Genomic DNA, 25,694 nt, shown 5'->3' on the forward strand with positions numbered 1-25,694 from the left:
GTTCCACAAAATGTCATAAGAATTCCATAAACATACATAAAATATTCATCAAAATGATGAAAATAATAAAAATAAAAAATAAAGCATTCTGAATTGACTGAACAAGCCTGCAGCATCTGTGGCTATATGCATTGGCTGCTACATTGATGCGTCACTAGTAGTCGAGTGGGGGTGTGGGGGAGCAGAACACTGCTTGAGTGTCAAACTATCATCGATGTACTGTACGTGTTTATTCGACAATCAGTCGCATATGAATGTGAATATTTGTGCCAGCTGCGAATAGTGGACATTTCGATTGTTTGAATAACCTTTCTAAGACTAATAATCTTAGTTTTGTCTTATGTAATCTGTTTTAATCAGGGCGCAATTTTAGTCTCCTTATTAGATACATTGTTTTAATATGGATACTTTAATAAAGAGTAGTTGAGTCATAAAAACTAGTGAATAATATTTGAGATGGGAGTTATAAATGAGAGAATGAAGTAAAGAGAACTGATCAGAGCAAATGCCGATTACTAGTTTGATGTTCTGCCAGCGTGATATCAGCTAATTCTGGCACTGATCCTTATTCTTTGTTGTTCACTTCTTACTGAATCGATATTAGTCTCAGTGGGGATTATTCTTTGGAGAATTTCTGCATACTTTTAATGCAAAAGTCTGCTATTGTAATGATTTAGTTGTCTAAATTGTTGCATGAATTATACTTAAATTAATATTTTAGTAATTTAGAAGATTGTGGAAGTAAAGAATCAGCCTGAAGCAGGACTCAAGCCCACAACTCCCACTTACCCTGTGCTCATGTTGCCAGTTACACTACCCAGACCTTTGTTTGATCCTCACTTTCAGAACCTTCTAAATTAATTATTAAAATACAGTAGAACCCCGGTTAACGAACGTCCTGGTTAACGACCAAATCGGTTAACGAACTTTTATTTTGCAAAAATTTTGTCTCGGATAACGAACGGTATTTTGTGTCAAATTTTAGTTGGTGTTAGGCATGCGCGAGTTAAGCATTGCTTTTCCAAGTGTTTGTGCTATAATTCTTTTTTCAGTTTTGTGATTTATATATTTAATCAATATGGCATCAAAGAAAGAAAAAAGTCATAGTGGCAATAGAAAACGACAACGCGCTATCACATTGAGAACGATTTTGCTTAAAAGAGTAAGACAATCAACTTTAGATCAATTTCTTGTTCCTTACGGAAAGAGTTTGTTTGTTTGTTAAGTTATGGCAACGCAACACTTAAGCGATCTGCCTAGGGGAATGCCTTCTGGGAGGTGTTTTTAAGGGAAACTGGCCCCTATTTAGGCGTTACAGACGTGGAGAAAACCTGGAAAACTCCATGTGGCCAGCTCATTTGAACGAGTTGCGAACCCACGAACGAACTCCCCCGTGTTCAAGGTACGAAGACCAATTAGCCACTGGTGGGGTTTTTTTTTTTACCGAAAGAGACTTCGACTGGAAGAATCTTCCAATGAAGTGCTACCCGTTATTTTTTGGAAGGGATTCCCCTTCTAAGCATTAAGGTTCGTACATCTCCACTTTTCTGCCACCAACTACAACAAACAAAGGTATGTACAGTGCTATTTTATTAAACAAAGTTTACATGTTTGTTGCTGTAACGATAGATACTACGTTTTCTTACATTTTCATCAAAGAAAATTACTGTATATTACAAATAAAATCACAAAAATTTCGGAGACTAGAACGGATTAATTGCATTTGCATTAATTTCTATGGGAAAAATTGCTTCGGTTAACGAACNTTCATATATATATATAACACTTAGAGGCGGGATCGGTCATGGAGTGGTGTTTAAATTTACGCGTGATGCTAGGATATTGGCAATATCCATTGTCAGTTATTGCCACATCACACGCAAATGGGTCTAACCCTCATTAACTGTGGTTTAGGACAAATCCATAGCGGACACGAAAAAGGCTCTTTAACCTTCCTGCTTTAGCCTGTAGACTAAGCCTGATTCTGTAAGAATCAGTTCACAGTGTAGTGCTACAACAGCAGAGTTCTATTATGTTTGCTGTCTTCCATTCCACTAAACATCAACCTAGAGATACACACTTGTCAGATGTTTCACGTTAACCACCAATTATAAACCGGTCAACGTTCTTGTCGATTCCAGCAATGGATAGTGTCTTCAAAACAGCACTGTCATCGGGCTATAAACTGGCCTTAAATGATCCAAAAATTACAAATTAACTTACCTTAGTAATAAAGTTTTGCAAATTGCTTTCCTTTTCGACCAGAGGCCTCGGCTGATTGTCGTGATAAGATTGCTTTTGTTGCTGAGAAATGATGTGAGTTCCCTGAATGCCCAATTTCTGGCCCACTTGAAAATACGGATAACGGAGCGACTGCAAGATAAACAAATCGTCGGAATCGTTTTTAATCGGTCGTGCCGTTGCACTTTCTGCATACCTGAATCGTGTTTGGTCTCTGAGCAGGATTCCATCTCAGCATGTCCTTCAACAGTATCAGACCTTCTTTGCTTATTTTCCGTATGATGTTACTCATTGGCATTTCCGAAAACTGGGGAAATCTGAAATTCATGGCCGTGGCCAACTGATATCCTTCTGGCCAATCTCTCTAAAGAAAAGTATGAAGAGTTAAAAAACTAATAATCCTTAAAAAAAAACATAAAACAAAATCTCACCTACCTTATCTGGTGTTCCAAGAACGGAACATATTCTGAATATTTGATCGATCTCGCTCCTTCCCGGAAAAAGCGGCTGTAGCGTATACAGTTCTGCCATTATGCAACCGACTGCCCAGATATCGATAGGAGAACTATAATTTGTTGACCTCAACAAAACTTCGGGAGCTCGATACCTTTAGAATTAACAATTCTTCATCAATCGTGCTGAAGTTTTTAATGCCAAAACATTTTAAATACAAAATTTTCCCTTACCATCTTGTGGATACGTAATCCGTATAAGGCGGCCGGGAACGGATCTCCCTTGCGAGACCGAAATCTGCGATCTTTACCAGATCCGGACCCATGCAGAGTACGTTTTCGGGTTTGATGTCTCGATGGAAGAAACCATGCTTGTGCATAAATGCCAAACCCTGAAGTATCTGATAGAGTATATTTCTAATGACTGGCTCTGCAAACGGCTTATCCCTGTCAATGTAAGCATTAATACGATTAAACAATTGCAACAGACTCTTTACATTTTGTTATGGGTGCATTTCGTGTATTACCTATCTTTGATAAGCTGATAGAGATTTTCCTTTAAATATTCAAAGACAAAGTATAAAGTATTGTCTTCACGAATTACTTCTTTTAATTTGACTAGATTCGCATGACTCAATTTTTGCAATGACTGAAAATAAAAGAAATCTCTGTTAATTTTAAAGGACAATTTGTTTAATGTGAAACAATGAATGGTGGACAAATACCTTTACTTCTCTTAAGTTCATACACTCGTCCCATGAATAATACTTCTTCTTCATTCTGTTGACGGAAACAAAAATTGGTAAGGTGCCATATCATTTAACTTGTGTTAAGATACATTTGTTTATCTAGCATATAAAGTAATGAGGCCATGCACGAAAACAGACAATATAGAAAACAATAAACATTGCCGACTTTAATTTATATGTTGTATAATGATTAAATTAAGTTTGTAGTCCTTAAAAGTGTTCTGTTGGGCACTTGATCTCCAAATTATTCAAGGATGTTGCTTACGAACTTGCTTGGCAGTCTTGCCATATGAGTTTCAATTGCATAATGTCAATACACGTGTTGTTAAGACAGGTTCTCGCTATGACAGAATCTGTTATGGTGAATGGCAAAGCCATGATATAGCAATTGCATACATCAAACTGTAGCAGAAGCGGAATGCATTTACAAGTTGAGTCGAGCTGGACTTTTACCATGACGACAAGAGGAAAAATTAAGTATCGACAAATGCAAAAGTGTCATTTATGTCAACATTGTGTCCGTTTCTATCGAGTTATCCGGCCTCCCAGAATGCACCACATACAGTGGCACATCACACCACTGAACGACACATCTAAAAGCCACTGCAAACTAGGCAATATTAAAGCAAACTGGTCGAAGGTGATGTCAAATGAAATTCGTTTGATCCGTCGCCCAGTTGACCATCAACTGCTCGATCGTCAACAGAATGCCATTTTACGTCATACCCTTTGACAGAAAGTAGAATACTATGATGTCTCTCGGATCCAAGAAGTTGGATTATTTGGGTGACAATGATTAACACTCGTGTGCATTCGAAAGTTTGTGAGAAAGGAGCATGCGCCATAGGCCAGAAAGAAGGCATATGTTTGTGCTGTGATCTTTGTCATGTTTCAACTATGTCTTCATTATGCTAGGATTATGAAACAAAGCTGTTTGAGATTTTTATAATGTAAGAATATAAATTATTTCATTGAAATTTATAAATCTATCGGGTCCCTCATTTTGTTTTCATTAATTTATTAAATTTTGCCAAACAGACAGCTAACAGGAGCAAACTGTCGTTCCATTTTATAAAACAAGCTAACGAGCAATAGTTCATAGAGGAGTAGACAAAATGTTCATTGGTTTTGTAGAACTATGCAGGAGTGATATCACAAGTGGCAACATTGCCCAATCGTTGAAAGAAAACAGCCATGTGACCATAAAAATTGTGTCTGATGTCTCGTCAAAAGCAATGACATTATCTAGTTTGTGGCGGCCTTAATGAGAATGTCGCCAGCCGTCGTAAGCGAGAACCGGCCGTTATAACTCAGATTTACAATTCCAAGTTCGGACTAATTAGAAATTGAAAGCATATTTTATTCCCAAACACAGAATATTAAAAACTATATGCAAATTAATAGCGACATACACTAGTGCAAACGAAACTGGCATTACCTTTTAATGGCAACCTTCTCTCCATTCGTCAGAGACTGCGCCAGAATGACGCTACCGTAGGTACCGTCACCTATCTGTTGCAGAAACTTGTAATGATTCATGACGATATCATGCAGGTCGGATAGTGCCGTACACGCAGTGCATAGAACGGATGCCGACGTGCATTGGGAAAGACAGTGCAATCACAACCTGAGGTGAAGTGCAGGAAGACAAGCAAAAGAAACAGCTTATATAAAAATTTAACTATATAATAATCTTTCAATCTACTTAACAATATTTTAAAAGCAAACTACTTCGAGCTTTTCTACTGTTTTTGGCCGCGCATCCGAGCCCAACAAGCAAAATTTACCAAAAAAATATTGTTTAATAGATTGCAAACAATCAATAAAATATAAAATTTTTGGACTAACGCTTTTACGAGACGAAATTGAAGATATTTTGTCGATGTCTGCTCTACTTTTGCAGAATTTTTGATTTTAATTTGCATTCTTACGAGCTCATTAGTCATAAAGGGTAATTTAACCGGCAACACAAACAGTAATTACACTCCGTCGACCGATCGCATTCGTTAAACATGTCACACGATAATTCTTTCCGATGCAAAATTATTCATCGTTTAATCAATAACGAATAATCGGCACGAATCGCCCGAGGATTTTTTTAGCCATAACCTAAATAGCTCGAGAGGTATCTTCAATTATCGTCTTGTAAATTTTTAAATGCAAACATTCGATCGCGTGGGGAAAAAGTCCAAAAACGTTTGCCTCACCTTTTGATGGCCACCTTCTCTCCGGTGTCCAGTCGCTGACCCAACACGACACTTCCGTAGGTTCCATCGCCCAATTGACTCAGTGTCACATAACGATTCATACCAGCCGCAGTCTCGCCAGCGTAATCAAGAGTGTCCGTTTCCACCATTGAAGTTATTTATAACGGCAAAACATAATTCTCTAAACAAAAAAAAAAAAATGAACAGGAGGGACGATTAAATAGTTTAAGCGCAAGAATCGTCTGACCCATTAGAAAGAGTCGTTCGTCATCATAAAGCACAAAGTTGGATGTTGTTCAATTGGAACTTTAACAAAATAGCAACGCACCTTCTTTTTTTATTTCTAATTGTGACAGAATTCAATGCTAAATATAGCATTATCGGGATAAAATTTTCATAAAGTAACAATAGACGTAACAACTCGTCACTCATTACCTTTATACATATTTATACAAAGGGTCATTAATGACGCTTGAGTTCCTTGCGCTCGATTCATAATTTCATTTCACTTATCGACATTTTAAATATTCGTTTTTGCACAACCAAAATTAATATAATATTTTTCATAAATAATAATAAAGCTTAGTTGCGCAATGCTTCACTTAACTCGTATCTAATTACATTTCCATGCCTTATCGTCCTTTAACGATAAATTAGATAACGGCAGAGCGATAAGAAGTAATTACAAAAGGTCGACAGTAGAATCGATAGTATCGATAACAACAGAGTATTTTGTATTTTAACACTCAAACCTTTGTATTTTCTTACCAAGCGGAAATATACTTTTTAGATCTTTGTATTTTATGTATGGTAATTCTTGCGTGGGACAAAAAGTGGAGCTTTGTTCCAAATTCGAAACGATGAACACTATTAAACATTTAAAAGTATTTAGATAGGAACAGTAAACAAAACAACAACCGAATGAGGCAGTAAAGGCCTTGGCTTACCACTCAGGGCACAGAATTTAATCCGAGAGAACCTAGATTTTTTCGGAAAACCCATTCTAGAGATATTGGGCCCACTCCTTTCCACCCTAATGTGAAAAAAGGCCGTCTCAATTCCCACAGGGCAGGGAACGCCACGTTAAGAATGTGCATTTAATTGCAATTTAAGTTAAGAAATGATCCGTGCTGCAAGATCACAAGATATGCAACAATTTAAATTACTTCGTATTATTTTTGAGACGGATTTGCATATCGTCATAGAAATTAGATATTAATCATCACGTAACTATGCACCGAACATTTCTGTGCATTTTTATAAGCAAACTGTACTTCGTTAAGTTCTAACAATTAGTAATTTCTATCATTTAACAACAAAATTTTACTCTCTCGTCATCTTTGTGGCGACACAAAGAATAATTGCAAACATCAAACACTAGATTGCAATTAAATGCTCCGAAAACGGATCATAATTATACTAATCTTAATATTATTGATTCATTGACACTAGCAATTCTGTTTTATACTTCAAATAATTTATCCGTCACATTTATCGGAGCCAAATTATTTAATTACAATAAACGAAATAGACAAACATCATTTACATTTTAACGACGTTAAACCGATGCCCCACAGAGCGGCAGTCGTCGACCCGGACCGTTCCGAGAGTCCTATCCTCGTCGGCGACTCGCCTACCGTGGACTTAGACAAATCTTTGGTAAGAAAGGAAGGGGCCCCCTAATCGACCGAATCCACTTCCGGGAAGGAAGAGGCCCGCTTTAAGAGCCAATCTGTCGAGGACGGGGAAAGAGTCCTTAAGCAAGTAAAGCCATCTCAACAAGCTAACTGCTGTCTACATAGAGAAAGATACCTTCTTAATGAGCAAAACCTGTGATGAGACCCTGTTAAGTCCATATTGAGGCAAGAAAAAAGGGCCTTCCCAAAGAATAAACCTAAAACCTATAACAAAGCAGGGAAAGGAGCCATCTTAACGAATTTAATCTATATTAAGGCCGGAAGAGAGGCCTTACCGCGAGACGGGAAAAGAGGCCCCGCCAACCAGGCAACGAAGACCCACTTACGATCCAAACCCGCAACCAGGAAACGTAATCGGACGCGGCAGGGCAGAGATAAAAAAAAATAGACAAAAACAATACCAAAACTTAACAAATACAGGCAGATTTTACGTCACACCAGCAAAATTTTTTTGCAAGAAAGCGATTAATTTCGACACGTGACACGCATTCGAACGTGAAGACGGGCGATTTAAATCGTGGTGGTAACAATATACTTTTATATTTAGGTTTGCGTGTTATGCCCGGTGATTGATATTTAATCAGTGGCCTCCCCTCCCGGGCATTAAATTTGCATACCTGTTGCTACGTCAAATATTCCAGTTTTTCAAAAATGCTAAATTCCATCGATCGTTCTTCCACTAACCGAATTTCTGCACCGGCCACTTCCGATCGTTCTCCCCATTTTTTTAAATTTTTTTCCAGTATTCCGCTTATTATTTAATTGGAAATTCGATTGGGTCGAAGTATTGCTTACCTCTTTTTCTGAATTCCTGCGATTGCGGCTATCCGGAATATAAAGGAAAATTGTTTTACCATGCATAAAAATACTCCTTGGTTACCATTTTGTCTACGTTTGTTTATCCCAGCAACCTGACGTCACCACGCACTTAGCGCCCTCTCGATTTTTTGGCGTTCGGTGAAAGTGTGACGTCATCGAATTCTTTTTTTTTTAAATATAATTTTCTTAACGGCTATGATGTATATTTTAAACATTTTTTTTATCTTAATAATTAAATTCGGGTAGTAAATTGTGTCGCAAANCATCAAAATGATGAAAATAATAAAAATAAAAAATAAAGCATTCTGAATTGACTGAACAAGCCTGCAGCATCTGTGGCTATATGCATTGGCTGCTACATTGATGCGTCACTAGTAGTCGAGTGGGGGTGTGGGGGAGCAGAACACTGCTTGAGTGTCAAACTATCATCGATGTACTGTACGTGTTTATTCGACAATCAGTCGCATATGAATGTGAATATTTGTGCCAGCTGCGAATAGTGGACATTTCGATTGTTTGAATAACCTTTCTAAGACTAATAATCTTAGTTTTGTCTTATGTAATCTGTTTTAATCAGGGCGCAATTTTAGTCTCCTTATTAGATACATTGTTTTAATATGGATACTTTAATAAAGAGTAGTTGAGTCATAAAAACTAGTGAATAATATTTGAGATGGGAGTTATAAATGAGAGAATGAAGTAAAGAGAACTGATCAGAGCAAATGCCGATTACTAGTTTGATGTTCTGCCAGCGTGATATCAGCTAATTCTGGCACTGATCCTTATTCTTTGTTGTTCACTTCTTACTGAATCGATATTAGTCTCAGTGGGGATTATTCTTTGGAGAATTTCTGCATACTTTTAATGCAAAAGTCTGCTATTGTAATGATTTAGTTGTCTAAATTGTTGCATGAATTATACTTAAATTAATATTTTAGTAATTTAGAAGATTGTGGAAGTAAAGAATCAGCCTGAAGCAGGACTCAAGCCCACAACTCCCACTTACCCTGTGCTCATGTTGCCAGTTACACTACCCAGACCTTTGTTTGATCCTCACTTTCAGAACCTTCTAAATTAATTATTAAAATACAGTAGAACCCCGGTTAACGAACGTCCTGGTTAACGACCAAATCGGTTAACGAACTTTTATTTTGCAAAAATTTTGTCTCGGATAACGAACGGTATTTTGTGTCAAATTTTAGTTGGTGTTAGGCATGCGCGAGTTAAGCATTGCTTTTCCAAGTGTTTGTGCTATAATTCTTTTTTCAGTTTTGTGATTTATATATTTAATCAATATGGCATCAAAGAAAGAAAAAAGTCATAGTGGCAATAGAAAACGACAACGCGCTATCACATTGAGAACGATTTTGCTTAAAAGAGTAAGACAATCAACTTTAGATCAATTTCTTGTTCCTTACGGAAAGAGTTTGTTTGTTTGTTAAGTTATGGCAACGCAACACTTAAGCGATCTGCCTAGGGGAATGCCTTCTGGGAGGTGTTTTTAAGGGAAACTGGCCCCTATTTAGGCGTTACAGACGTGGAGAAAACCTGGAAAACTCCATGTGGCCAGCTCATTTGAACGAGTTGCGAACCCACGAACGAACTCCCCCGTGTTCAAGGTACGAAGACCAATTAGCCACTGGTGGGGTTTTTTTTTTTACCGAAAGAGACTTCGACTGGAAGAATCTTCCAATGAAGTGCTACCCGTTATTTTTTGGAAGGGATTCCCCTTCTAAGCATTAAGGTTCTACATCTCCACTTTTCTGCCACCAACTACAACAAACAAAGGTAAGTACAGTGCTATTTTATTAAACAAAGTTTACATGTTTGTTGCTGTAACGATAGATACTGCGTTTTCTTACATTTTCATCAAAGAAAATTACTGTATATTACAAATAAAATCACAAAAATTTCGGAGACTAGAACGGATTAATTGCATTTGCATTAATTTCTATGGGAAAAATTGCTTCGGTTAACGAACGGAGTCGCGGAACGGATTAAGTTCGTTAACCGGGGTTCCACTGTATTTATTTAATTGTAATTACTGTATTACATTTAGCAATAGGTGGGAACTAATGCCTATCTCTAGTAACAAATTACTTAGCATTTAATTATTAGTAATAGTAGTAATATAGCCGAATAATTTCAAATAAAATCCAGCAATTGTTTGACTTTAATATATAACTATAGGATTTTAGATGTTTATGCTTAAAGTAGTGATCCAATTTTTTGCTAGATAATGTGACCAGAGTATCTTAAAATTGCTACTCCAATTTCCTGTGTACAGGCTGATAGGATTCACTACATTCAGAATTTTCAGTGTATTTGAAGGTATTCAAATGCCAAGCATGCCTGTACAATGCAGACAAAGGCATTACACACAAATGATGAAATTTGACAAAGGCCACATCATCAGGCTGAGAGAAACACAGTGGCAATTTCCTGAATTGCCTGCCATCAGTGTTATTCTGACCTGACTGTGAGCAAATGTTTGTTGGGATAGTAGATATATGGGCTGGCTCTGGATGCTCCCAACAGACCATCAGAAGAAATGATCAACTGAATACGAGAATAACACAAACAGCTGCAATGGTGTGTTTGTCCACAATTCAGAGACAGGAGAAGCCTAACTACAAAATCCTGTCTGTCTCTGTACCATTGGCAGCAACTAACAGAAGCAAAGTTGCATACATGGTGGCTATTGTGCATCCTTTCAATAATGCCTCAACATCTTTGGCTTCATTTATAGTCATGCCATGACAAACATAGATTGCTATGGACTGGCAATGTTTTGTCTTTAGTAATAAATCACTATGTTAGATTATAGTGGACCACTATGAGTTCTTCAGTTCCACCTTTACTGTTAAGAGTCTCCCACAGTACTGTTCCCATAGTACTGTGGGAGACATTGATGACACAGTGATATGTTCAGGAAATCCCTTGTGTTGCCTTTTCCAGCAAGATAATGCTTAGTTGCACATATCAATGGTTTCCATAGAATGTAGCTGTTACATTGCCACACTGCCTTCATCTGCACAGTATCCAGATATGTTACCGCTGAAGTAGGATGCCAGCTTTGGCCAATTTATGAGCATGAAGAATCTGAAACCACATCTTTCAGCAGCCCCATCATAGGATTGCACACAGTGCTTGTTTGCTCCATACGCAACCATATCACCTCACATCCAGGCAAGAGGAGGACAACATACTAAAGGTTGCTTTAAATTGTACTGTTGTTTCACAGAAAGTTGTTCCTTTGCTACAATACTGTAATTACCAATTAGTATGATCAAATGAATAATTTTATTCAATTTCAATGCCTCTTCTTGGTGTAAGTTATTTAACAATGAGTATGTTTATGATGATACATAATAAAATTTAATGAAAGTACTTTTATTGAATTATCCAGTTCAATTTTATTCTAATATGTAATCCTGCAAATGCTTTACTTCATTAGTACTGAAAAACATTGTCTTCTCATTTCTAAGTGATTCTTTACAGTAGAAAAATTTTAGAGGAGGATATTTTTATATAACAACATACTTTAATGCCGTTTCTATTATCATCTACTACTGAATACATGATTGAGTGGTAATGATTCAAATAATATGATATTTGAAACCAAAAAACTAATGTATTGTTGATTAGAGAATATAAATATCATTGTATAAGTGTTAAGAAAGTGTTTACTTTAACTATTTTTTCAGGACTTTGTTTATATATTTATTAATGTAATGGTGTACAAGGTAGATGCCAAAAGTTTCCGGACTGACTATATTTTAGACATGATAGGAATAAAGTAAACGATAATATCAGATGGCGCCATCGGTATATGGACTAATAAAACAGCTTTTCCTGCTGATTTGCAATAGTCACTTGGAAACATTCATTTCAGTTAGAGTTGTTGCATTAATTTGCATCATGTTCACCTCTTGTAGGACAATGCACTGATGCATACGGCTGCTGTAAAGGAGTGTGGGTTGGAGGAGCTTGATCATTCACCCTACAGCTTGGACCTGGCTCCTAGTGATTATTATCTGTTTCCAAAACGTAAAAGAAAAATCTTTGATAAGGTGATTAAGAGTTGCAAGAGACTGTTTATGAAGCTTTTGAAGACAAAACTGCGGACAATTTTTACATGGGTATTGAAATACACTACAGTAACTCCATCAATCCTGCCATCGTTGGGAGCAGAATTGGAAGGTTTATTTTGGAATATTCAATTGTTTGATCATTACTTCTGGTTTGATGTTTTCCATGATGGACAGGGTACTGGTCATTTCTAGATGAAAGTTTTGCATAGGTCGTGAGATGCAGTTTGGAGAAAAGATGTGGCAGGAGGGCAGTTTCTGCATCATAATAATGTACCTAGTCACTCATAGCTTATCATGCAGCAATTTGTTGCCATTTAAACACTTCTTGTCGTTGCTCAACCACTCTACTTGCTGGATCTTGCTCCAAGTGACTTTAGGCCCTACACTGAAAAGTAAAAATTATCGTCATCTGATAGTTTAGTGATGATAGTCTGATAGTCAGTCTTAAAACTCTAGGAATGTTCTCACAGGTGGTCTGCCCCAGATAATTTAGGCCCTCTCCTCACTCATGGGCTTGGTTGAACCATGATGGGATGATTTAAAAGGACTTCTTAGTGCCCATAGAACAGAAAGAGACCAAAAAATATATATAATTACTTAACATATAAATGAATAAAAATAACAATAAATTTACATAATTACTTGTGCCATTCTATCTATTTTTAATTAATATTTTACAGTTTTTAAACAAATCTTTTATTATTATGTTTCCTTTTACTTCTACATTGTCAATACATTTTGAAATCGAAGTACAGTAACTGGAAACCGACAAAGAAATATTAGCTTAAACTATAACTCAATACAAATAGACAATGACAATATTTCAATTGTCTTGTTTAAAAATAAAAATGACTCATTTTTAATAATAATAATGAATGTGTATAAATACAAATGAGTACAGTATTTATAACTAGTTTGTATGATTATTTTCAAACCACCAAACAAAAGACAGCTTAGTGTTGGAAAATAAAGCATAGAGATAATTTCTCTAGGCTGATTTATTTACAGTAACATTTTAACATTTTAAAACAATATTGCATATGCCTAAGGTCAGCGTTCTATAGCATGCTAATGTGTTACAAATGTAGTTTAAAAATTCTTCAGAACAGTCAGTTAGATGATTAGCATGACAGTCTTGTTAATAGGAAAAGCATGATGTACAGGGGTAGACACTACTATAAACAATAGCATTGTGCATTGAGATCTAAAAAATTGCATCCCTGCATCGTAATAAATAATTGCTCATTACAGAGTAATTTGGCTTGAGGTAGACAGATTAAGTAGATTATTCTGGAAGTAAAGATTGACTTGTAACAGGACCCAAACCACAACTCCCACTTACCATGGAGATGGATTGCCAATTGCACTACCCAAACCTCTGTCTGATCTTCACTTCCAGACCAATTAATTTACATATAAATTGCTCATCACTCTATATGTATTGTATATGGTTATAAGAACTATGACATTAGTTAAGAGTTGTGTGAAGATGTCAGCATGCATTTAACTATTTGGCTACTAAATTCTTAATCAGAATATCGAGTTCTTTGTCTAATGCACCTGTTTGAACACCGTTGCACTTCCTTGGTTGCGTATTATCGTATTCCATCGACATTTTTGGTTGTTCAAAAGAGTCTTTACATAGTGAAAAGGTTTTGTATGGCACAATATTAAAACTAGCTGTTCAACACAGTAACAAACTCTCACAAAAACAATGGTGTGTATTTGCATTTGTCGGGTACTGCAGTTCCATTCGAGGTCTTGTATATTGGTTACAAGTGAAGCTTATGTTGTGTTTCCTATTACAACAAATATGAGTTAACAAAATATTAGATTAAATACTTTAGTTGAAAAAGGAGTGAAAATGTTTGTCCACTGCAAACATAAATTGGAATGTCTCCTCCTCAAAACAGTTCTCATACCTGCCTCTATCCTTAGTGTGATACATATAAACAACCCCTAAAGACTAATCTTATCAGCTGTGTTAAAGCTGCATTATTAGACAATGAGCCCATTTGGTTGCATAATTTATGCCATTATAGTTCATAATAAAAATTTTATTCTCAGTTAACACATACTATCAATGCTTTAAGATCAGTCTGCACCAATACTGTTCGCAATATCAATCTAATTTTATTAAAACTGTATAAAATACATCATATAATTGAAAATTTATTTACTCAATTATTAATTTAAGGTATATAATAAGTTTTATAAGTTTGATTGTGCCAGCTTGAAGAAACATTCATTATTAAAGCTGATATATAATCTAAAATTTCATATTTGATGTCCAAAGTCTATATAATCTATATTCTGTAACATAGCTACCAATTAATATAAGTACATTGTTTAATTTATATAAAATTTCAGTCGACGGTGCTCAGTGCTCATATAAATCCAATTTAGGAAATACCGAATTATCTCTCTCCTTATCAATATTTAATTTAGACGACTTTGAAATATCTCATTAACAACTCGACCGTACCAGCAAACTCGTTCATCTAAATCCGTCTTTTTATAGAAAGGGTAAATTAAGTTAATTTAATGTATAAATAGCAAATTTTAATTCTGACTTTTATATAATTTACTTTTATAAATTGAAATAGGAAAAATTTTAAGTTACATTTTTGTAAACAATATTATATAAAATTATAAATATGAATGAATGGAGTGCTAACGAGGATATTTGTGTGGGCTATGGACACAAAGAGGCTTCCTAAGTTTAATATCATAACTAAAACAAATAGTTTCTTTTACTGATAGGCGACATCTTTGTTATTGTTATAAATTGATAATAAATTTGGCTGCAGTTTAAAAGGTTTGTGAGTAGTGTATCCTTTGTTATTGTTATATAAAAGTTTGATCTGTTTTAAAGAATCTTTCGTGCACTGAACAATGGATCATTTAGGTCAAGGTGCTTTAGAATCTTGCCTCTTCCTGTGCAATCAGCAATACACTATACAGTTTTGTTATAGTGATTTGGTCATATGCCAGCTCCCACTTGAATGAATTGCCTATTGAGATCATTTTTAATTTTTGTTTCTTGTAATGATCAAAGTTTGAGAATCTTCAATTCATAGTGATATTCAATATTTTAGTCCGTGGCATTTGGACAGTTTTCTGTTTGTCTCACTCCATAATAATTGCATGGATTGTACAACCTGATATACATTAGAGTAAAGCAAAAATTCTCATAGCTGTCTTTGTAAAAGAAGCCATTGTTTTTAGCTTTAAAATTTAGTGCGTACCTGTACAGAAAGTTGACTACTACTATGTGCCACAATATTCAGACAAATCTCGAGTGAGCGAAGTTAATCTGTTCTTTTGCAATGTCTCTGTGTTTCTGTACCTGCGAGTTTTGTTGGAGGGGATGACCAGAAAATTTGATTTCTGATCTTAATTTATGACAAAGTTTTATTTGTATTCTTCATTTCTGCTCTTATTTTTTTAAGTCCAGGTATCTTCTTATGGTCTGTTTGGAAATGCTCACTGATTGGTTGGTGGCAGCAGACGATGTTGGTCACTCACTAATCATCCTCGAAGATCGGAGAGTCTTTTAGTGATCAGTAAATTATTGGAATCTTTACGGGTAATGTTTTTGAACTACACTCTGTCTTGGCAGTCAAACTGGTAAGCATTTCCAAGCAGACCCTTAGCAAGTTTAAATGTATAGAAATTTGCATAAATCATTTAAATTTTTATACCCAACTGTATATTTTAAAAACTTATCTTTTTAATTACAGTTTGGGCTTGGGTAGGACACAGCATCTCCCCTAATTTGTATGTGGCATCAAAACAAGAAAGGGACAAACCAGTCATAATAGTGTCCCAGTCACATGCCGGGAAAGTAAAGGATGTGGCTGTTCAGGCATTTGGCGAAGGAACTGAAGTAATTTCCGCCGGAGGAGCAGGTAATACGTACGTTTTATGAGACTAATTATTATAATTAGTATTCAAAAATGGAATTTGCAGGTTATAAAACCCTACAAGTAATACAAGGCAATGCAACTGCTTACATTCATATTACCTTGATCAAGAAGTGGGACGTGTGTGCCGGAAATGCCCTTCTGAATGCAATTGGCGGAAGAATGACGACGTTGGGAGGCGAGGAACTCCAGTACGGAGCCCAGGACAATGTCAGAAACGAAAATGGCCTGTTAGCTGCAGTGTACAAACACAGCATTTATTTAAACAAGCTGCAAAGCGTTAAGCAAAAGTATTTGTAATTATAAATGCAAGGAATTTGATCGACAATCTACGACAATCGGTCACAGTAGATCGTCACGTTCTAAGTGTAAATTACATATTTAACTCCAATTAAAAGATAACCCACATAGAAGTCATTAAATATTTACATGTTTTATTTATATGAAAACATTCAAAATACATATTTAATAATTCATTCCTTGTCATAAAACAAATCAGATCTTCCTTAACAGAATATTAAATTCCAATTCGATAAACTTCTATATTATTAAATGGTGTATATATATAACACAGTAAACAATAACTTTAAACAGATCTGGAAAAAAAGAAACATTTAAAATAAACTGTAAAACAAAATTGTGCATGACCCTAGACGGTAAATAAAAATGGACGGGTGCGGAAAAATATCATAAATACGACAAGCGTGCGAACTCTCTTCCAGTCTTCCGTCCTGGCTCTTGCAAAAAATAAATACTATGTCCTACGTAAAGTGATAAGGCACTGCAGTCGTCATGTTGCAAGTGTCCAAAATGTACTTCTCACAGTGTACAAATCCACATCCTTTAGTTCGTTTGGGTGAGTCCTTTTAAAGGGACGGCACGGGTATTTATTTTAGCACCTTTCCAATTAGAAAATATCTGTCTCAATACAAAATGTCTTTTTTTTTTCTTTGCTTTCTCGAATGGATTTTGAAATTGTTGCACGAGTATTTTTTTAATCAATGGACAGAATGAAAATTTTTTATATTTTTTTTCTTTGTTTCTTGTTAAAATAACTTTCCTTTCAGTGTTGTTTTTATAAATCTAAAAATTTGAGTTTTGTTTTCTTTCTTTCTTTTTTAAAATTCCCGAAGATATTTTGGATTATTTCAGGTACCTAAAATAAAAATTTGGTTCAGTTTTCTCTGAAACTTTTCCAAATGTATAAAAAGAGTTTAGAATACGCACTTGGCAGCCCAGTCAGTTTTCCCAGGGAAAGTGAAACCGGGATTTCCACCACGTCCCTGTAGACTGGCCGAAAGTCTCTGATTCAGTCCTCCTTCGAAGTTTCCTGCATTCTGGTTTCTCTGGTTGTGTTTGTCGTACATTGACGGAATGTAACCGCCATAATTTCCTTTAAAGTATAAATGGATTATGACATAACAGTGTTATTTCAATTATCCTTTGGCGTATTATCAAAGTGTCGAATGCAACAGCATTTATACGCAATCACATTGTATACGGTGCTTCCGAAACTATCCAAAGTGGCAGACTGGCAATGTTTTTTACTATTAAGTGAGCACGCAACTTATGCAAATTAGAAAATAAGTCACAAAGGAATGTGTAATAATACCCATAATACACTACAAACAGCATATTTTATCTGCAATACTTTGCTAAGTATTTGTTTGCTATTATTTCCGATAATATACCAAAGGATAATTTCTTTTTTTCTTAACTCAAAAGTAAACTAACCTATACTTTTACCAACGAGACTGAAATCTTCCTTCTTCGTATCCTGATAATTGACGTTACGCGTATTCTGACCGGCTATGTAACGAGCTTTCGTTAAATAATGTTGTTTGGCAGACATTCTCGATCTCGTCATCGGCATTTCCACTTGTATGCCATCTACCCTATTTGCATAGTGATTTTCGGAAATCCTGCAGTTGAAAATTTGATTTTTAATTTTAATACGACGAATGTTTCCTTCATACATACATATACTATACATGCATTACCTGTCTTCGGTCTGTTTACTTTGCTTTAATAATATGTTCTTATTTCCCATTTCGGAAAAGTCTTCTATGGAGGCTTGTTGTCCCCATCGTTTTCGTAGAGGTTGCTTATCTTCCTGAAATGGACAGATATTCATATATATATATAACACTTAGAGGCGGGATCGGTCATGGAGTGGTGTTTAAATTTACGCGTGATGCTAGGATATTGGCAATATCCATTGTCAGTTATTGCCACATCACATGCAAATGGGTCTAACCCTCATTAACTGTGGTTTAGGACAAATCCATAGCGGACACGAAAAAGGCTCTTTAACCTTCCTGCTTTAGCCTGTAGACTAAGCCTGATTCTGTAAGAATCAGTTCACAGTGTAGTGCTACAACAGCAGAGTTCTATTATGTTTGCTGTCTTCCATTCCACTAAACATCAACCTAGAGATACACACTTGTCAGATGTTTCACGTTAACCACCAATTATAAACCGGTCAACGTTCTTGTTGATTCCAGCAATGGATAGTGTCTTCAAAACAGCACTGTCATCGGGCTATAAACTGGCCTTAAATGATCCAAAAATTACAAATTAACTTACCTTAGTAATAAAGTTTTGCAAATTGCTTTCCTTTTCGACCAGAGGCCTCGGCTGATTGTCGTGATAAGATTGCTTTTGTTGCTGAGAAATGATGTGAGTTCCCTGAATGCCCAATTTCTGGCCCACTTGAAAATACGGATAACGGAGCGACTGCAAGATAAACAAATCGTCGGAATCGTTTTTAATCGGTCGTGCCGTTGCACTTTCTGCATACCTGAATCGTGTTTGGTCTCTGAGCAGGATTCCATCTCAGCATGTCCTTCAACAGTATCAGACCTTCTTTGCTTATTTTCCGTATGATGTTACTCATTGGCATTTCCGAAAACTGGGGAAATCTGAAATTCATGGCCGTGGCCAACTGATATCCTTCTGGCCAATCTCTCTAAAGAAAAGTATGAAGAGTTAAAAAACTAATAATCCTTAAAAAAAAACATAAAACAAAATCTCACCTACCTTATCTGGTGTTCCAAGAACGGAACATATTCTGAATATTTGATCGATCTCGCTCCTTCCCGGAAAAAGCGGCTGTAGCGTATACAGTTCTGCCATTATGCAACCGACTGCCCAGATATCGATAGGAGAACTATAATTTGTCGACCTCAACAAAACTTCGGGAGCTCGATACCTTTAGAATTAACAATTCTTCATCAATCGTGCTGAAGTTTTTAATGCCAAAACATTTTAAATACAAAATTTTCCCTTACCATCTTGTGGATACGTAATCCGTATAAGGCGGCCGGGAACGGATCTCCCTTGCGAGACCGAAATCTGCGATCTTTACCAGATCCGGACCCATGCAGAGTACGTTTTCGGGTTTGATGTCTCGATGGAAGAAACCATGCTTGTGCATAAATGCCAAACCCTGAAGTATCTGATAGAGTATATTTCTAATGACTGGCTCTGCAAACGGCTTATCCCTGTCAATGTAAGCATTAATACGATTAAACAATTGCAACAGACTCTTTACATTTTGTTATGGGTGCATTTCGTGTATTACCTATCTTTGATAAGCTGATAGAGATTTTCCTTTAAATATTCAAAGACAAAGTATAAAGTATTGTCTTCACGAATTACTTCTTTTAATTTGACTAGATTCGCATGACTCAATTTTTGCAATGACTGAAAATAAAAGAAATCTCTGTTAATTTTAAAGGACAATTTGTTTAATGTGAAACAATGAATGGTGGACAAATACCTTTACTTCTCTTAAGTTCATACACTCGTCCCATGAATAATACTTCTTCTTCATTCTGTTGACGGAAACAAAAATTGGTAAGGTGCCATATCATTTAACTTGTGTTAAGATACATTTGTTTATCTAGCATATAAAGTAATGAGGCCATGCACGAAAACAGACAATATAGAAAACAATAAACATTGCCGACTTTAATTTATATGTTGTATAATGATTAAATTAAGTTTGTAGTCCTTAAAAGTGTTCTGTTGGGCACTTGATCTCCAAATTATTCAAGGATGTTGCTTACGAACTTGCTTGGCAGTCTTGCCATATGAGTTTCAATTGCATAATGTCAATACACGTGTTGTTAAGACAGGTTCTCGCTATGACAGAATCTGTTATGGTGAATGGCAAAGCCATGATATAGCAATTGCATACATCAAACTGTAGCAGAAGCGGAATGCATTTACAAGTTGAGTCGAGCTGGACTTTTACCATGACGACAAGAGGAAAAATTAAGTATCGACAAATGCAAAAGTGTCATTTATGTCAACATTGTGTCCGTTTCTATCGAGTTATCCGGCCTCCCAGAATGCACCACATACAGTGGCACATCACACCACTGAACGACACATCTAAAAGCCACTGCAAACTAGGCAATATTAAAGCAAACTGGTCGAAGGTGATGTCAAATGAAATTCGTTTGATCCGTCGCCCAGTTGACCATCAACTGCTCGATCGTCAACAGAATGCCATTTTACGTCATACCCTTTGACAGAAAGTAGAATACTATGATGTCTCTCGGATCCAAGAAGTTGGATTATTTGGGTGACAATGATTAACACTCGTGTGCATTCGAAAGTTTGTGAGAAAGGAGCATGCGCCATAGGCCAGAAAGAAGGCATATGTTTGTGCTGTGATCTTTGTCATGTTTCAACTATGTCTTCATTATGCTAGGATTATGAAACAAAGCTGTTTGAGATTTTTATAATGTAAGAATATAAATTATTTCATTGAAATTTATAAATCTATCGGGTCCCTCATTTTGTTTTCATTAATTTATTAAATTTTGCCAAACAGACAGCTAACAGGAGCAAACTGTCGTTCCATTTTATAAAACAAGCTAACGAGCAATAGTTCATAGAGGAGTAGACAAAATGTTCATTGGTTTTGTAGAACTATGCAGGAGTGATATCACAAGTGGCAACATTGCCCAATCGTTGAAAGAAAACAGCCATGTGACCATAAAAATTGTGTCTGATGTCTCGTCAAAAGCAATGACATTATCTAGTTTGTGGCGGCCTTAATGAGAATGTCGCCAGCCGTCGTAAGCGAGAACCGGCCGTTATAACTCAGATTTACAATTCCAAGTTCGGACTAATTAGAAATTGAAAGCATATTTTATTCCCAAACACAGAATATTAAAAACTATATGCAAATTAATAGCGACATACACTAGTGCAAACGAAACTGGCATTACCTTTTAATGGCAACCTTCTCTCCATTCGTCAGAGACTGCGCCAGAATGACGCTACCGTAGGTACCGTCACCTATCTGTTGCAGAAACTTGTAATGATTCATGACGATATCATGCAGGTCGGATAGTGCCGTACACGCAGTGCATAGAACGGATGCCGACGTGCATTGGGAAAGACAGTGCAATCACAACCTGAGGTGAAGTGCAGGAAGACAAGCAAAAGAAACAGCTTATATAAAAATTTAACTATATAATAATCTTTCAATCTACTTAACAATATTTTAAAAGCAAACTACTTCGAGCTTTTCTACTGTTTTTGGCCGCGCATCCGAGCCCAACAAGCAAAATTTACCAAAAAAATATTGTTTAATAGATTGCAAACAATCAATAAAATATAAAATTTTTGGACTAACGCTTTTACGAGACGAAATTGAAGATATTTTGTCGATGTCTGCTCTACTTTTGCAGAATTTTTGATTTTAATTTGCATTCTTACGAGCTCATTAGTCATAAAGGGTAATTTAACCGGCAACACAAACAGTAATTACACTCCGTCGACCGATCGCATTCGTTAAACATGTCACACGATAATTCTTTCCGATGCAAAATTATTCATCGTTTAATCAATAACGAATAATCGGCACGAATCGCCCGAGGATTTTTTTAGCCATAACCTAAATAGCTCGAGAGGTATCTTCAATTATCGTCTTGTAAATTTTTAAATGCAAACATTCGATCGCGTGGGGAAAAAGTCCAAAACGGTTNTGGAGGGTACAAAATTATGTTATGCCACATTTAATGACACAGAAGTTGATATTACATCATATTCATGGTATGGTTCCCATAAAGATGTAAATATATATCCAGAAATTGTCCAAATACGATATCCAAAGGTAATTTAAAGCATAAGATTGAGTACTTTAAAAATAATTCTGTAATTAACTGTTGTTTTAAATTTTTCATTAAGATTATTGTAAAGAAAAAATATATGAATGTCTTTATTCATCATTAATTTTTCTAAGGTTTAACTGCAAAAAAAAAAGATTGTTTTATCTTCAGATAAAGTATTAAATTTATTTTTAAATAAAAAGAACTAATTAATACATATCTATATATTAAAGATTATTTTCTCAATAAGTTAATAAAATGCAAAATAGTTAAATATTATTTTAAATAATTTTAGCCAAACAATAATAATAGTAAAAATAATAATTTATCATTTCAGCCAAATCGAAAAATTCCAACCATCAAATTGCTTGTTGTTGATCTTACTCCTGGTAAATTTGTACCTCAGACTATTCATCCACCACGAGAATATGCTGACAAGTATATAGCTTCATCAATAATTTAATAAAATATAATTTATATTATATTATACAATAGCTTTTATTATATTGATATAAAAAATTTATTTATAGTTAGAGTTAGTATTTTACGTTTAAATTTAAAATTTTTTAAATAGCTTATACAGGATTTTTATATCTGTAAATAATGATCCCTACATTGTAGTTTGTAATTCATTATTTATAAATTACGATGTATGGATAATGTGTCTAATCAGTAATGGTTTATGGGTAATCTTGTATAAAAATTATTTTTGTCTCCATAGATTCTACAAACTCAGAGAAAAACTTTCAGATCATTAGTTCTCAGTCTATTCTATACATCTATGTATACTTTGTTGAAAATGTCAATATGTATTATTGAGAAATGTCTGCCTAACATTTCATACAGATGTGTCTCCAAAATGGCCTAACACACGTGACTATTTCAATAGTTATCTATCTAACTCACAGGATTTACTTCAATTGATCCAAAGAGACAGATCCAGATTTCTTTAATTTGTGAAGTCTGTTGATCTTAAGAATAATATTTATGAACTATGATAATATTTATTATTTATGAATCATCCAGTATATTAAATTAATTATTTTATATACTGGATGATTAAACAAAACTTTACATCATATGATTAAACAAAAACTTTATTTGCAAAGAGTGAGTTGGTAATACTGTGAGCTGGCCACACTTGTTACTGCCTTGCTTTTCATAGTGAGAAAATATTTCAATCTTGAACATTTATTTATTATAGACTTTAAGGATAACATTCAAAACATCTCACAGGCATCACCAAGTTTACTCCAAACAAATGAATTTTTCATTTGGTCATCCTAACATTAACAAAATTTTAATCATAAAAATTAAACAATTATTTTAATTTTTTGCAGAGATTATTATGTAACTTCAGTACAGTGGATTGATTCTAATCAGCTAGCAATTGTTTGGTTGCAGAGACTTCAAAATTCATCAATTATTAGTATCTGCTATGGTGATAAAGGATGGAAATGTGAAAAAGTATATAATAATTCAAATTTATAATTTATAAAACATTAAATAAAAACAAAATTTTTCATTAAATTAAATTGAATGTGCATTTTATATTTGATTCTTTATCACACATTTATAATATTTCATTCAGAATTATCAAGTTAACAGTGACAAGAATGGTTGGGTTGAAATGAATAATCCTCTTATTTTTTCTTCAAATAAACAAAATTATTTCATTTATCTTCCCAAGTCAGAAGGGTTTTCTGGAAATTTTAGACATGTTGCTATGATTAATGTAAAGGTTGGTTATTATTTGAATGTGACATTAAACAAATTATAATATAAAATTAAATTTTAATAAAAATAAATTTTCTTCTAGAACAGTAGTGTGCAATTTTTGACAAGCGGAAAATATGATGTTGTGCAACTTCTTTCTTATTATAAAGCAAACCAAGCTATGTAAGTATGAAATATATTAAATTTATTTATTTAAAACAATTTATTTTTTCTTCTAGGAATTTATATTAACTTTCAGCAAAAGTAATTTATTTAACCATTTCTTTCATCTCATCTGGATAATCAGGAGTCTAATAGATGTAAGAAACAAAAGAATCTAATATCCAGCATAAAATTTATACAATAATATTTTTGGTTAACTAAATTAACCAGCATCATTGTTCCAATTGAATGCAGAAGAATTTCTATAAGATTTTAGAATTTACTATCTGAGTTTTGTTGTCCTAAGCACAAGTTATTTTTTTAATGTCTCTGCCTCATGTGATAGAGAATCATTGAGTAACATTTTTATTATTTTAAGTTATTATCTGAAATTCTTACTTTTTAATATTACTTTCAAAACATTTTATATATCAGCTGCATAATTTCCATGGCATATTTATATATTGATTTTTTTTATCTTAATAATTAAATTCGGGTAGTAAATTGTGTCGCAAATCCAAAAGAGGGTTGAAAAATACTATTAATACATAAACCAAATGTATAAACATATTGTGAGCCTGGCCGAACACGTAGAGGGCGCGCTAAAAAAAGAAGGCCCTCTTAATGCCGAAGATTTTAAAAAATATATAGAAAATTTCGTTGAATCATATTTTCTACCTCTTCCATTCGATCGTGAAGGATGTTTTGCATTAAATCGGGGCCCCACTGTGGAGCCTGGACGAATCCATGTTTTTTTTTTTTTTTTTCGTCTTTAGAGCAGTAGCGGTGCCTTTCGAGTCGCGTTCATTACGAGACCGGAACGGGGCCCGTAAAATTTTTCAGTTTTCCGCGGTCACGTGACAGAACGAGTGGTCTTCGTAGGGCCCTCGCCGGTGTCAAAAATTAATTAATTAATCGCCGCTGAAAGACGGAGGAACGTTCGAAAAGATGAAGGTTTCGACATTCGTTCTACCGGATCCGCATTCGAATTCCGATTAGAATTTTGAGTTTTAATGGGTGCTTTGGTGAGACGGTCGGACTATTTTCCTTGTTACTTATGCGGGGGGCGTGGAAGGTCCAGAAGGGGAAATCCTATGGACTTAACGTGCCCACGCGAATTAGGTTAAAAACGTCCATCTTAGCGCACAAAGGGCTAAAAAGGGAACATACTTACATCGTCTCGATTATCGCGACCTCTCAATTTCGGTATTGGCAAAAGATGTGACGTCATCTTTTAATTAAAATTAACGTTGATTATAGCGAATAGCATGGCATTCTTTCCTACCTACAGAGTGACAAAATAGCGGTGGACCTTTACTGGTATTTTGCGAGGACTCGGGTTCGAATCTTCCTTTGTTGGATAAAAGACTGATTATTGTAGTCTATATTAAATTCTTTACTAATTTTTCAATCTTCATATTTGGCTCTAGCCAGATATCCCTCACTACTGGTTGCTCTCATTGTAGATTAGATTTTATTCATATGTGGCAACATGACACATGG

The 25,694-nt window shown here is 35.0% G+C and overlaps 2 protein-coding genes across 2 annotated transcripts; one reads left to right on the forward strand and one right to left on the reverse strand.

The window, feature by feature from the left end:
* Positions 1-1,916: 1,916 nt before the first annotated feature.
* On the reverse strand, positions 1,917-22,134 carry LOC111628884 (serine/threonine-protein kinase dyf-5-like). Its single transcript, XM_023372746.1, has 17 exons — positions 21,429-22,134; positions 19,967-20,021; positions 19,769-19,890; positions 19,476-19,688; positions 19,225-19,396; positions 18,986-19,153; positions 18,772-18,921; positions 18,186-18,298; positions 17,920-18,107; positions 17,413-17,578; positions 4,881-5,063; positions 3,419-3,473; positions 3,221-3,342; positions 2,928-3,140; positions 2,677-2,848; positions 2,438-2,605; positions 1,917-2,373 (listed from the first exon to the last, which is right to left on the reverse strand). Exons 1-17 carry the CDS (start codon positions 21,527-21,529, stop codon positions 2,215-2,217), a joined length of 2,520 nt encoding a protein of 839 aa, XP_023228514.1. The 5' UTR covers positions 21,530-22,134; the 3' UTR covers positions 1,917-2,214.
* A 13-nt stretch (positions 22,135-22,147) lies between these two features.
* Positions 22,148-24,216, forward strand: LOC111628895 (inactive dipeptidyl peptidase 10-like). Its single transcript, XM_023372756.1, has 5 exons — positions 22,148-22,318; positions 22,651-22,751; positions 23,654-23,780; positions 23,905-24,054; positions 24,133-24,216. Exons 1-5 carry the CDS (start codon positions 22,148-22,150, stop codon positions 24,214-24,216), a joined length of 633 nt encoding a protein of 210 aa, XP_023228524.1.
* The last annotated feature ends 1,478 nt before the right edge of the window (positions 24,217-25,694 follow it).

This window comes from Centruroides sculpturatus, unplaced genomic scaffold (genome assembly GCF_000671375.1).
Source record: "Centruroides sculpturatus isolate CEXI.00-Female unplaced genomic scaffold, Cexi_2.0 scaffold51, whole genome shotgun sequence".
In the NCBI taxonomy this organism is placed as follows: Eukaryota; Metazoa; Arthropoda; class Arachnida; order Scorpiones; family Buthidae; genus Centruroides; species Centruroides sculpturatus.